We start from the raw sequence: 14,864 nt of genomic DNA on the forward strand, positions 1-14,864 counted from the left end.
TTCCTCCCCTAACTTCCTGCTGTAGTTTAACAGTGTTTTTGATGCTTCTTGGTTTTATCCATTTTGAATATATTATTTTTAAATTATTTGTTTAATTTTTTATTGATTAAGGTTTTGCATATGTGTCCTTATCCCCCAATTAGATTTTTGAATATATTCTTGCGTATGGTGTAAGTTGGTGGTCTAATTTCAAAAAAATTTTTTTTGCATGTGCTTGTCCAATTTTCCCAGCACCATTTATTTATTTTATTTTTTAAATTTTAATTTATTTATTGATTAAGGTGTTACATATGTGTCCTTATTCCCCCATTACCCCCCAAGCCCCCCACTTATGCCCTTACCACCCTGTTGTCTGTGTCCATTGGTTAGGCTTATATGCATGTATACAAGTCCTTTGGTTGCTCTCTCCCTCTTACCCCCACCCTCCCCTACCTTCCCTCTGAGGTTTGATGGTCTGATCAATGTTTCTCTGTCTCTAGACTCTTTTTGTTCATCAGTTTATGTTCATTATATTACATAAATGAGTGAGATCATGTGATATTTATCTTTCTCTGGCTGGTTTGTTTCACTTAGCATAATGCTGTCCAGATCCATCCATGCTGTTGCAAATGGTAGGAATTCATTCTTTTTTAGCGCAGCATAGTATTTCATTGCCCAGCACCATTTATTGAAGAGGCTTTCTTGCTTCCTTTGTCAAATATTAACTTTCCATATTGGCATGGGTTGATTTCTGGGTCCTCTGTTCTGTTCCATTCATCTATATACTTGTTTTTGTGCCAGTAGTAGGCTGTTTTGATTATAATGGTTTTGCTCTAGGATTTTTATGGTTTTATCCATTTTTAAAAATTTTTATTAAGGTATTATAAAGAGTAGTACATATGTTTCTTTTCCCCCCACTGACCTCCCCCTGGCCTCCCCTAGTTGATATCCAGTATTGTGATCCTTTCAGCTTTGTTCTTCTTTCTCATTGTTGCTGAGGCTATTCGGGTTTTGGAGTATTTGTTCTAGATCTGCGAAATATGCTGCTGGTATTTTAATAGGGACTGTGTTGAATCTATAAATTGCATTGGGTAGCGTGCACAGTTTAATGATGTTAATTCTTCCAACCCATGAGCACGATATATGCTTTCTCTTGTTTGTGTCTACTGTCCTTTAGCTGAGATCCACGTCCTCTGGCATTCATCTCCAGCTCGCTCTGTGAAGAGCCTCTGAGCTCCGCTACAGTCAGCCAGCCCACCCCACTGCTCAATTTCATTTCTGGGGTACGACGAGGATTGTATCTTGTAAGTTTGTTGATTTTTTAAAAATGTTCCTTAAAATCTACAAATAGAACAGGGAGGGGAGGTGCTCTAGGTCTCCGCTGGGCGGCGCACAGGGCAGTGGGGTGGGCTGTGTAGCACAAACGTGATTCTCTTCCCTTTGACCCCGGACAAAGACCCATTGCCACATCCTGCACACTTTTGATCAGTCACTTTTCCCCACCCTTCAGATCCTCAATGCTGTCGATGGCGCTGACCATCCTGCGGGACTGGTGTGGCCTGATGGCCGTGAACGCACAGCGTTCTCTGCTCATCCTGGGCATCCCAGAGGACTGTGAGGAGGAGGAATTCCAGGAGGCGGTGGGGGCTGCACTGAGCCCCCTGGGCAGGTACCGAGTGCTGGGCAAGATCTTCAGAAGGGAGCTCCGGTCTAGAGTGGCCTTGGTTGAGTTCACTGAGTATTTAAACAGAAGTTTGATCCCCCGACAAATACCAGGCAGGGGGGGACCCTGGACTGTGGTCTTCCTGCCACAGGTTCCTGATGCTGACTCACAGGATAGACCAGATTTTCCTGCACAGCCCCCGAGGCCAGCAGTGGCTGCCAGGGCAGATGGGGCAAGAGCTGCAGTTGAGGAAGGAGATGCAGGCGAGGAAGGAGCTGCTGGTGAGGGAGAAGCTGCAGGCGAGGAAGGAGCTGCAGGTGATAAAGAAATTGCAGGCGAGGAAGGAGGTGCAGGTGATAAAGAAATTGCAGGCGAGGAAGGAGCTGCAGGTGAGGATGTGGCTGCACATGAGAATGTAGCTGTAGGTGAGGATATACCTGCAGGTGAGGATGTAGCTTCAGGTGAGGATATGGCTGTATATGAGGATGCAGCTGTAGGTGAGGATATACTTGCAGGTGACGACATGGATGCACGTGAGGATATACCTGCAGGTGAGGATGTAGCTGTAGATGAGGATATACCTGCAGGTGAGCATGTAGTTTCATGTGCGGAAATGGCTGCACGAGAGGATGTAGCTGCAGGGGAGCTTAGACATGCAGGTCATGATATAGCTGTAGGTGAGGATATAGCTATCGGTGAGCTAGGAGATGATGATGATGAAGAGGAAGATTCAGATGAAGAAGGAGCTTCAGGTGACACAGGAATTGCAGGCATGGCAGGATCTGTGAGTATGGCAGGAGCCGCAGGCGAGGCAGGGTCTTCAGATGAGGAAGCTGTAGGCATGGCAGGAGCCCCAGGACAGGCAGGAGCCTGGAATGAGCAATGGAGGCAGGCCCTGCAGCCTCTGCTGGAAAATATGGCCTACCAGGAACTGAGATCCTTTTCGGGCATGGAAGAGCCAGGCCATGAGCAGGAGTCCTTCGAGAATTGGCTGGACCACGCCAACGACATGCTGTACCTGTGGCGCCACATATCGGAAAGGGAGCGGCGGCGGCGGCTGGTGGAGAGCCTGCAAGGGCCCGCACTGGATCTCGTGAGTAGACTCATAGATGAAAATCCCGACATTGCCGTGCAGGACTGCCTGGCGACACTGATTCAGGTGTTCGGGAACAAGGACACTCGAACAACCGCGAGACTGAGATTCATGACTTGTGCCCAGCGGCCCCAGGAAACTCTCTTTGCCTACGTGATGCGCCTGGAAGGCCTGCTGCAGGCGGCCATGGAGAAGGGGGCCATCCAACCCTCCACCGCAGACCAGGTGCGTGCCAGGCAGGTGCTGATGCGGGCCCGTCCCAACGAGACTCTCTGGAACAAGCTGAGAAGAATGCGCCTGGAAAGGAGACCACCTGGCTTCCTGGGGATGCTCCGGCTCATTCGGGAGTCAGAGGCATGGGAGGCCACTCCGACTACTAGCCGGCAGCAGTTTCCAGTGGAAGAAGGGTCCTGGATAGACATTGGAGATTTGTCTGCTCCTGAGGCCGCTCTATCCTGTGAAGATGCTCAGGCCGCTCGAGCCTGTGAAGAAGCCCATGCTGCTCTAGCCCTGGGAGGTGCCCATGTCTGTCCAGTCTGTGGACGTGCCCCGGCCGCTGTAGCCTATGGAGGTGACCAGTACTTTCTAGCCTATGACGATGCCGAGGCCGCTCTTGCCCATGAACGTGCCCAGATCGCTCTAGCCTGTCAACGTGCCCAGGCCGCTCTAGCCCGTGAAGATGCCCAGGCCTCTCTAGCCTGTGGAGGTGCCCACGCGCCTCTAGCCGGTGAATATGTCCATACCTGTGTAGCCTGTGAACTTGCCCACGCCGCTGTAATCCGTGAACGTGCCCAGGCCTCTCTAGCCTGTGAAGATGACCAGGACTCTGTAGCTTTTGAAGATGTTAGCCAGGCCTCTGCAGATGCCTCCCTGACTGACATTCTCGAGGAAGATGCAGTGGCCATTGAGGCGGATCCTGCCACTGCCGATCCTGATGAGGCTGCTCCTGAAACCGGTGATGACACCGGGGCAGACCCTGCCCCTGAGGCCTCCCTTGCCGTTCAGGGAGATGAGAATGCTCTGGCTCCTGCAGGTCTAGGTCAGGCAGGGCCCTCCCTTGCCCACATGGGCATTGCTTTGGGGGTGGGCTCAGGCGGTCCTGGCTGTGACCCAGAGGGCCTGCTCCAGGAAGAAGATGAGGAGGCTGAGAAGCCTCGCCAGGAGGGGCTCATGCCCATCCCAGAGGAGTCAGGAAGTGAGGACGGGTCTGGGGAGATGAGTTCCCCCGAGCCCTCCTTCGAGTAAGCGTGGAGGGCCCGGTGGCCTCCTGTTCTCTGGGGCAGCAGAGCCCTGGAGGCAGAGGAAGGCCACCTCACCCCTCATGGGGAGCAAGGCCCAGGGAAGGGTCTGCCTTGCCCCCTGGCCCCCCCACTACTCCCAAGGGGCCCTGACCACCACCACCAGCCCTTCCAAGTCACCAAGATGACCATTTGTGATACCAAAGAGACGGGGAGAGGTGCCCCCGCATAGTATTACCACATCCAGCCCCAAACGCTGCCCACTTGGACACCTCTGGGCAGCCATCCCAGTCCAAGTAAGGGGCACTGAATACGTCTGACACCTGCACTGGACTGGGAAACGTTAGGAGCCATTAAAAGGGTGCTAGCCTCTGGTACCCCCATCTGCCATCCCCCAGGCAGCCCTCACCCTGTTTCTCTGTAGGCCCTATAGTGACCCCCCAACACACACACCAGTCATGGTGCCTGTGCAAAACCACCAGGTGTGTGTCAACCCAGGTTGGTATCCTGGCCTACCTCCCGGGGCAGCCACCCCTCAGCCCCTGCACGTGCTGTGAGCCCCACTGCCAGCCAAGGCTCTGCCAGCTCTCGTCCAGTGTCGTGAGCTCAGCCTCTGCTTTCTCAGTATAGATTTAGGCCAAACGCTGCTTGTGCTTGTGGAAATGTGTGTGTTCTTCTCTGAGCAGTTTTTCCCTCCCCACTGCCAACATCACCCACCTCGGAGACCCTGTGCCCAGGCCCAGGAGAAGGCGGGAAGGATCGGCGAAGGTGCGGCCAGTGCTCACCCAGTGACCCCTGGAAGAAGCGAACCAGGGAGTGAAGGTGGCTGCTGGAGGCTCCACGGACACTGCGCTCTGATTCTTTGTGACTCAGTTTCCTCAGCATGGTGGAGTGTCCCTTGCTGTGTTTCGCAGTGTCCTGTGTCTGTCCTGTGCTGGTCATAGGGCAGAGCTAGGCCCCAGCATGTCATCCAGAGGAGGGAGGGAGCCCTGCAGTGAGTGGACAACACCAGCGTCCATTATCCTGCAAAGACCGATCCATCGTGGGGGCCCTCAGGAAGGGAGACTGTGGTGGGAGGGCCGTGTGTGGGAGAAGCTGAGGCACCTCATCCGGGACACCAGGAGGAGGGCATGTGAACTATGTACTCTAGTGGCTGTTCGAAGTTCCCCTTTGTTATCATCCTCTTTATTCAATGGTTTCAACAAATATTTCTTTTTTTCAATAAATGTTACTCAAACTTTCATCTGAGTTTTGCTGAGGTCAGTGAGGGAAGGGTCTGCTGGGGGTGGGCTTGGGGGCCAGGAAAGGATTCCTGCTGAGCACCCTTGGGAAACCCAGGGAGAGGGGAGGGTGGGTACTTAGACTGTCAGCCTGGGACAGTGGTCGGCAAACTCGTTAGTCAACAGTACAACGATTGAAATTTCTTTTTTGAGAGGCAAATTTTTTATTTTATTTTATTTTATTTTTTAAAATATATTTTATTGATTTTATACAGAGAGGAAGGGAGAGAGATAGAGTTAGAAACATCGATGAGAGAGAGTCATCGATCAGCTGCCTCTTGCACACCCCCTACTGGGGATATGCCCGCAACCAAGGTACATGCCCTTGACCGGAATCGAACCCGGGACCCTTCAGTCCTCAAGCTGACACTCTATCCATTGAGCCAAACCGGTCCTGGCGAGAGGCAAATTTTTAAACTTAAACTTCTAACGCCACTTCTTCAGAATAGACTCACCCAGGCAGTGGTATTTGGTGGAAGAGCCACACTCAAGGGGCCAAAGAGCCACATGTGGCTCAAGAGCCGCAGTTTGCCGACCACAGGCCTAGGGTGAATTATAAAGTTTTGGGTTTCCACCCACTCATCCTTGTCTTGGGATGGTCCTGACCCTTTTGTCTGTTGAAAATGGGTACGGGAGGGAAGGAACCACTGGCCTCGAGTGCCTGGGATTCAGGGCTGCTAAGTAAGTGTGTGTGATGTGTGAGGTAGGGCCACAGAATGAAGAACTCATTCCCCATAGCATACTTGCTGAGAAACCAGGATTAGACTGCTAAGACTTTTGTAAACGCCCCAAGTGCATTTTAATTTGTACTATCCTAAAATGTGAAAATATCACCACGGAACAAAAATGATGGCACTTGCTGAGCAACTCGGAAACTCCAGACACCTTTGAGGTTTCTGGGAGAGGGGGTACTACCTTATCCATAGCACTTCCACCTGCAAAAAGACTTGCTCTGCCCGGCTGGTGTGGCTCAGTGGTTGAGCATTGACCTATGAACCAGGAGGTCACAGGTTCAATTCCTGGTCAGGGCACATGTGGGTTGTGGGTTTGATCCCCAGTGGGGGATGTGCAGGAGGCAGCTGATTCATGATTCTCATTTTTAAAAAATATATTTTATTGACTTTTTTACAGAGAGGAAGCTAGAAACATCGATGAGAGAGAAACATCGACCAGCTGCCTCCTGCACACCCTCTACCGGGGATGTGCCTATAACCAATGTACATGCCCTTGACCGGAATCGGACCTGGGACCTTTCAGTCCACAGGCCGACGCTCTATCCACTGAGCCAAAAAAGGTTTCGGCACTCTCATCATTGATGCTTCTATCTCTCCCTTCCTGAATATATATATATATATATTTTTTTTTTTAAAGAATTGCTCCCAAGGACAAGAAAAGACTAGGTTAGTGAGCTGCATAGTGGAGGGTACCCGGGAAAGGCTGCTCTCTGAAGGGGCAACATTCAGGGGAGGGAGGTCAGGGTTCATGTTAAAGGCAGTGGGAAGCTGCTGGAACATTTAGGCGTGCCCAGTGGACACTCCTTCCTTCTGGCTCCAGAAGTTGCCACTTTATGAGGTTGAACCCCACCTCCCATGAGAGGAGCAGAAAAGGCTGGGTCTGTGTTCTCCCATCTTTTCTTGCAGCTAGGACGTGGGCACGTGACCAGGTACGTCAATCAAATGCACTTGCTGCCCACTGGCCCAGAGGCCCAGAGATAGGAAGAGGCAGGACCTCCCAGGTTCCACTGGGTGGTGACTGACAGCAGGGGCAGTGAGGCTTGTTACCTGGGGAGCAGTGATAGCCACGGTTCTCCTGGCAGCACCCGAGTCCCACATTGGCGATGCAAAGCACAGTGTCTGTGTGTGTGTGCCAGTCAGGGGAGGGAGCCTGCCCAGCATTTTGCCATGATGCAGACCCTGTTCTCTAAGCCTGGCTCTCCAGCGTCCCTAAACACCCACGAGCCACCCACCATCCTTCAGCTGATTTCCCTCTGAGCTTCCAGCAGCCACAGTGAGATGTGATGGCTGAAGACTGGGGCGGTACAAGAGCGTCCCAGTAACACCTGCCAAAAGAACACATTCATACACATAAGCCCCCCAAACACGCCATACACATAAGCCTCCCCCACGCCCCTACACATAAGCCACACATACACACACACATACATAAGCGACACACATACATACACATAAGCCCCACACACACCCATATACATAAGCCACACACACACATGCATACACATAAACTCCCCCACACCATACACACAAGCCTGGGATTCGGGAATGCCGTGCCTAGTGCCTGCAGGGCAGGTCTGAGGGAAAGCAGGTCCCGGGAATGTCAGGTGTGGGGCCCTCGGGGGACAGGGTCAGGGTGGGTAGGACTTTGCCTGTTTTCTCTTGGGACTGGGTTGGAGGGGTAGCTCATCTGGTGGAGAGAGGGGAGCTCCCACTCTGGGGTGAGCAGCAGGGTACACCCTCTGCCTGAGAAGCCCTCCCAGGCACAGATAAAGTTGGTCCCTCCCTGCAGACTCCTGTGGGCTGGGTGCTCCCGGTCAGGGGGAGAGAGGAACCTGTGAGAGGGCAGGGGAGGCCCTGGGATAGGGGGAGGGTGGGTCAGGACAAAGCTTCAGTGTGTGTGTGTGTGTGTGTGTGTGTGTGTGTGGCTTATGTGTATGGGTGTGTGTGTATGTGGCTTATGTGTATGTGTGTGTGTGTGGCTTATGTGTATGCATGTGTGTGTGTCTTAACATGTATGGGTGTGTGTAGCTTATATGTATGCCTAAGTGTGTGTATGTGTCTTATGTGTATGTGTGTGTGTGTGGGGTTTATGTGTATGCCTAAGTGTGTGTGTGTGTCTTATGTGTATGGGTGTGTGTGTGTGGGCTTATGTGTATGCATGTGTGTGGCTTGTGTGTGTGTATGTGTGTGGCTTATGTGTATGCATATGTGTGTGTCTTAACGTGTACGGGTGTGTGGTGTTTATGTGTATGCATGTGTGTGTGTGTGGCTTATGTGTATGTGTGTGTGTGTGTGTGCCTTACGTGTATGGCTGTGTGTGTGTGGCTTATGTGTATGTGTGTGTGTGTGTGTGTGCGTGGCTTATGTGTATGCCTAAGTGTGTGTGTGTAGCGCGTGTGTGTGTGTGTGTGTGTGTGTGTGTGTGGCTTATGTGTATGGGTGTGTGTGTGTGTAGGGAGCTTATGTGTATGCATATGTGTGTAGCTTATGTGTGTGTGTGTGTGGCTTATGTGTATGGGTGTGTGTGTAGGGAGCTTATGTGTATGCATATGTGTGTGTAGCTTGTGTGTGTGTGTGTGTGTGTGTGTGTGGCTTGTGTGCGTGTGTGGCTTATGTGTATGCATGTGTGTGTCTTAACGTGTACAGGTGTGTGGGGTTTATGTGTATGCATGTGTGTGTGTGTGGCTTATGTGTATGTGTGTGTGTGTGTGCGTGTCTTATGTGTATGGCTGTGTGTGTGTGGCTTATGTGTGTGTGTAGCTTATGTGTATGCCTAAGTGTGTGTGTGTGGCTTATGTGTATGGGTGTGTGTGTAGGGAGCTTATGTGTATGCATATGTGTGTGTAGCTTGTGTGTGTGTGTGTGTGTGTGTGTGTGTGTGTGTGTGGCTTGTGTGCGTGTGTGGCTTATGTGTATGCATGTGTGTGTGTCTTAACGTGTACAGGTGTGTGGGGTTTATGTGTATGCATGTGTGTGTGTGGCTTATGTGTATGTGTGTGTGTGTGTGTGTGCGTGTCTTATGTGTATGGCTGTGTGTGTGTGGCTTATGTGTGTGTGTAGCTTATGTGTATGCCTAAGTGTGTGTGTGTGGCTTATGTGTATGGGTGTATGTGTGTGTGTAGGGAGCTTATGTGTATGCATATGTGTGTGTGACTTATGTGTATGTGTGTGTGTGTGACTTATATGTATGCATGTGTGCGTGTGTGGCTTGTGTGTGTATGTGTGTGTGTGTGGCTTATGTATATGTGTGAATGTGTATGTTAGAGAGGAAGTTGGGCAAGGTGGTTTCTCTCTCAGTCTGTATCTCCTCTGATCAGAGCTTGAGACCCCCAGGAGTTTCCTTCTCCCCCATGAACTGAGGAAGAGCATATACCCTGACGCTGACCAACTCGGGGGGCCGAGCAGACTGGTTGCTGGGGGAGCCGCTGTCCCGACTTTTCTCCTTGTCCCCACTCCCCGAAGCTTATGTCCCAGATGGGATGGTCAGGGACGTCCAACAGGCCTTGACGGTGCCTTTCACCTTTCCTTCTCATTCTTCCTCTTGTGTCCTCCTTCCTGCTTGCAGCCCAAGTGCACGTCACTCTAGGCCCTCCCTGTCCCTGCCTGTAGCCCAGGGCAGCTGGCAGAGCCCCGAGGAGTGGGAACCCTTCCACCCCACTTGCCATATCTTTTCCAGCCCGTGGGACCAGATTCCCAGCTGGCACAGGGAGTGGTGGCTGGGCAGGTGCATGGACCTCCCTGAAGCCTAGTGCAGATTCTGCTGGCGCCCCATCCCAGCCCCATGCCCATTCCCATCCCAGCCCAGCTCCCATCTTCAGAGGGGGACACAGTATTCACCAAATGACCGCTGGGATCCTGCTACATAGTGGCCCCTGGGAAATGAAAGGCATAAACTGATGAACAAAAATAGATCAGACAGAGACAGAGAAGCCACGAACAGACCATCAAACCTCAGAGGGAAGGCGGGGGAGTGGCGGGGGTAGGGAGGGGTAAGAGAGAAACCAAAGGATTTGTATGCATGCATATAAGCATAACCAATGGACACAGACACTAGGGGGGTAAGGGCATGCGCTGGGAGGTGGGGGTGGCTGGGGAGAGATCAATGGGAGAAAAAGGAGACATATATAATATTATATGTAAGACTTTAAACAATAAAGAATTTTTTAAAAAAGAAAAAGAAAGCAAGGCCTGTTGGCTGCTGGAGGTGGTGACACGGTGCCTGCCCCTTAGGAGGCATTGGGATTTGGCCTTCAATACTCCCCCCACAAGCACTTGCAAAGTCTTAATTCTGAGAACACATTCCATTCCAGTGCCCACACTGGACTTTGGAGGACAAGTCCCCCAGAGCAGGCTCCAGACACTCTCTCAGCTGCCAGGTCCCCAGGGAGCCAATGCCTTCTGGGTGAGCGGGGATTCGCGCTCACGTGGCCTTGAGAGAGAGTTTGGTGAACCTGTGCCCCAGTGGCCACCTCGCGGGCCCCAGAGCCCAGTCCTTCTGAAGGTTTAGGGCTGGAGAGGCAGCACAAACCCACTCACGCGATGGGCAACTTGCATAATCATTGTGTAAGTTGTCTCTTTTTCCAACTGGAGCATTCTAGACTCCTGGGACCCCGGCAGATCCTGCCAACGGGGCTGCATCAGGAGCTCGTGTTCAGCTACTGCCAATGCTGTTGCAGGGGCAGTGATGCCTGGCCATGCTCTCCAAGCTGCCAGCCTGAGAAGTTCCCCTCAGCCCTGCCTGCCAGTGCCTGGCCCTTACCTCCAGTACCCACCAGGCTGCGGGGGACTCGGGGAGCTGAGGGTACATGTGCACTTTTGAAGCGTAAGGTGAATGTCCTTATGTGCACACAGAGGGGTAGTGAGGTAGGGTGGAGGAAGCTGAGAGGCATCCCCAGATGAAGGATGGCGCATGTCAAGTGTATTGTGTCCACTGGGTTAAGCTGCAACTACTTATCCCAGAATTCCCCGCTCTTTACAATTCCAGGCTAAGGTTGATCACAGGGCAAATTTGCATGAAATTTGGAAGGGAGAAATGAAGCAGGGTCTTTATAAACTTATTTATTTATTTTTAAAAATATATATTTATTTTAGAGAGGAAGGGAGAGGAATAGAGAGAAACATCAATGATGAGAGAGAATTGTTGATCAGCTGCCTCCTGCACATTCCCTACTGGGGATCGAGCCTGCAACCCAGGCGCATGCCCTTGGCTGGAATTGAACCTGGGACCATTCAGTCCGCAGGCAGACTCTCTATCCACTAAGCCAAACCGGCTAGGGCTAAAATTATTTATTAAAAAAAAATTTTTTTTTTTATTGATTTCAGAGAGGAAGGGGGAGAAAGAGAGAGAGATAGGAACATCAAAGATTTTTAGAGAATTATTGATCAGCTGCCTCCTGCACACCCCCCACTGGGGATTGAGCCCACAACCTGGGTATGTGCCCTGACTAGGAATTGAACCCATGACCTCCTGGTTCATAGGTCAACACTCAACCACTGAGCCACTTCCTCCTGTTGTCTCCAAGTTCTGGGACTGCTCAAGTACACCTCCGAGAAGATGGACTCCCACATCCTGCAGGCCACTGCATCACCCAGATTTGAGGTGTGGGACATACATGTGGCTCCCAGTTCGTCCTTACTCACCGCTCCACTTCTTGGTGGTCTCTGCATCCCTTGCACCAGCCCTGCTGACTACAGACCCAGAAGCAGCAATTGCCCCGATCGACTGAGAGTCTGAGGGTGTCATCCCCATGGTGTGCATCGTCTACACTGAGTGGCCAGATTATTATGATCTCTGAATGCAGTGTGTGTGTGTGTGTGTGTGTGTGTGTGTGTGTGTGTGTTAGAGACCCAGTGCATGAATTCATGCATGGGTAGGGTCCGGCTAGCCTGACCAGGGGGAGGGGACATGGGCAGTTGGCCAGCCTGCCTGCTGGTCGAACTCCTGGTAGAGGGGACAATTTGCATATTAGCCTTTTATTATATAGGATATACACTGAGTGGCCAGATTATTATGTGTTCAGAGATCATTAAAATCTGGCCACTCAGTGTATATTATTCAGGGAGTGGGTTCTGCTTTGAAAGGAACCGCAATTAGCAGGCACACCACAGCCTGTGCCTGTCTTCCTCCCCACAGAGCAGCTCTCAGCTCAGATGGGCCAGGCCTTCCCAGCCTAGCCCTTGTCTGGGGTGGCCTCCCAAGCTGGGGCCCCTTTCCAGTCCCAAGCTCCCCAGTGATTGGCTTTGCCCGGGAGCAGGTGGAACTGGGGTACTCTGTGCTCTTGCTTAAATCCTAGCTGCCTGAGAAAGATACTGACTTTGAGAAATTCCTTCCAGGCCTGGAGCTCTTTTCCTCTCTCGTTATACAGAGAAACGATGGGCTGGACTGCTTTCAAACACCGCTTCAAAGAGAAAAACAGCATTGGAAACAGCTAGAACCCCAAACCACAAATTAGTTAGCTTTCCAGTCAAATGCCTCCCTGTTTGCACTGGGGTGGGGGGCCAGCCAGGGCAGCGATGCCTCCTCAGAACTGAAGCACGAATCAGACCTCCCCAAAGCCAAGGGCCACAGTCTGGAAAGCCAGAGAAAAATACAAAACAAAAAGGACACAGGCCCTGGGGGCAGTGGAATGTCACGCGGGAGGCCAGTCAGATAGTGTGGAAGTGGGAGACTCAGTGGGTAAATTGGCGAAATTAACAACTCAGTGTGGGTCCCACACACAAATTGGCAACAGTTAAACAAATGATACGATAGGGAGAAAAGAGAGGCAAACGGCAGATGAAAAGCACATTGCTAGGGGAATTAAACAGAAATACAGGAAGGCAATAGACCAGAAACAAAGCAAAACAAATAAACAAAAAAACCCTCCACAGACATGAGGAAATTCCAGAAAACACGATTTCTCAAAACAAAAGAGAATTTAAAGAAGAGATGTAGAGTTAAAAGAAGGGATTATTTTTTAAAATATATTTTATTGATTTTTTACAGAGAGGAAGAGAGAGGGATAGAGAGTTAGAAACATCGATGAGAGAGAGACATTGATCAGCTGCCTCCTGCACACCCCCCACCGGGGATGTGCCTGCAACCAATGTACATGCCCTTGACCGGAATCAAACCCAGGACCCCTCAGGCCGACGCTCCATCCACCGAGCCAAACCGGTTTCAGCAGGGATTATTTTTTTTAATAATCAGTGATCAGCCCGTGGACTGAAGGGCCCTGTGTTCAATTCCTGTCAAGGGCACATACCTTAGTTGCAGGCTCAATCCTGGCCCCAGCCAGGGCGCGTGCAGGAGGCAACTAATGGATATGTCTCTTTCACATCATTGTTTCTCTCTCTCTATCTTTCCCCCTCCCTTCCACTCTCTCTAAAAATCTATGGGGGAAAAATATACTCAGGTGAGAATTAACAAAAAAATAAAAATAAAACCCAGAAGAAAATGAACTGGAGGTAGTTGAACTCAGAAAAGAATTGGAAGAGAGAAATAAACATCACTGAGATGACAGCATCGTTTGTCGTTTCATTCTTTAACTTTTGTGGATCTTTTAGGAACTAATACCTCTTGGGAAGAAACATTTATTACTCATTCAACAATTGTGAAAGTTTTCTTCCAGTTTCTTTTTCTTTGTCAGAATCAAATAAAATGAGTGCCATACTCCAGATTAAACACAATGTATACATAATGATCCATTTTTTTTCCTGAGGTATAATGCACATACCATAAAATTCACCTTTTTAAGGTACAATTTGGTGTGTTTGGTATATTCACTGAGTTGTACAATTATTATAACTACCTCCTCCTGTGACTTTTTCATTAATTTATTTATTTATCCTTATCCTAGGATATTTTTTCCATTGACTTATTATTACTATTATTATTATTATTATTATTATTATCATTTTTAGAGAGAATGGAAGAGAGGAATGAGGATGGGGGAGAGAGAGAAACATCAATGTGAGAGACATATTGATTGGTTGCCTCCCATTCGTACCTGACCAGGAGATGGAGCCTGCAACTGAGGTATGAGCTCTTGACCGGGAATTGAACCTGCAACCTTTTGGTCTGCAAGCTGATCCCTGACCACTGAGAAAAACCGGCCAGGGCTCCTAGGACATTTTTATTGCTCCAAAAGAAGATCTCATGGCCATCTGTAGTCACTCCCCATCCTTCCTTCCCTAGCCCCTGGCAACGGTTGATCTGTTTCTGTGTCAGGATTTGCCCATTCTGCACATTTCATATGAATACACCCATAGGCTATCTAGCCTTTTGAGTCTGGCTTTTTCATGAATATACGGGATGATCCAATTTTGGAGAAATAGTTTCATCTCACGTACCCATTCCTGACTGTCTATACTTTCTATCTTCTCCCACCTAGGTTTGGGGCAATGTCAACAATGGTGGTTTCTGGGTGCTGGGATATGGGGTGGATTTAATCTTGTCTCTGGTCTTTTTTGGAATACTTGACTCACTTCCATGTGCATATATCCTCTCTTCTACTTGCTAGTTCCCTCATGGCAACCTCTCTCTCTCTCTCTCTCTCTCTCTCTCTCTCTCTCTCTCTCTCTCTCTCTCATTTATTTGAGAAGTATTTCCCATACCCCTCCTATCCTTCCACAGATAGCTGTTTAAATAGAGTGAGGGCGGGGCCTGGCCAGCAAGTAGCAGCAGGGAGAATGGAGAGGGGTGGGTGGCTAGATTCAGGTGCACTGAGAGGTTGAAATAATGAGAGTTCCTGACAGGCTGGCAAGGGGTGCGAGCTTGTGGTTGAGGAAGAGAGGGAATCAAAGATGATGTGCAGGTTTGCAGCCTGGGCAACTGGATGGGGTAGTGGATCAGGAGATGTGCCCATCCGGGGCTGCAAGACGTGCTCTGAATGTGGG

General features: G+C 50.3%; 1 protein-coding gene and 1 long non-coding RNA gene across 2 annotated transcripts in view; both read left to right on the forward strand.

The window, feature by feature from the left end:
- Positions 1 to 1,505: 1,505 nt before the first annotated feature.
- Positions 1,506 to 3,243, forward strand: PNMA6E (PNMA family member 6E; the record flags this gene model as incomplete). The annotated part of the gene is made up of 3 exons (XM_084870823.1): positions 1,506 to 1,655; positions 2,595 to 3,089; positions 3,199 to 3,243. The coding sequence occupies 3 exons, from the start codon at positions 1,506 to 1,508 to the stop codon at positions 3,241 to 3,243; spliced, it is 690 nt and encodes a 229-aa protein (XP_084726949.1).
- Positions 3,244 to 3,638: 395 nt separating this feature from the next.
- LOC311615759 overlaps positions 3,639 to 14,864 on the forward strand; it is an 83,864-nt gene continuing 72,638 nt past the window's right edge. Inside the window, exon 1 of the long non-coding RNA XR_014793800.1 lies at positions 3,639 to 4,148. This is a non-coding gene — a long non-coding RNA (uncharacterized lncRNA). The remainder of the gene's footprint in view (positions 4,149 to 14,864) is intronic.

Source organism: Pipistrellus hanaki, assembly GCF_964339955.1.
Source record: "Pipistrellus hanaki genome assembly, chromosome: X".
NCBI classification, from domain to species: domain Eukaryota; kingdom Metazoa; phylum Chordata; class Mammalia; order Chiroptera; family Vespertilionidae; genus Pipistrellus; species Pipistrellus hanaki.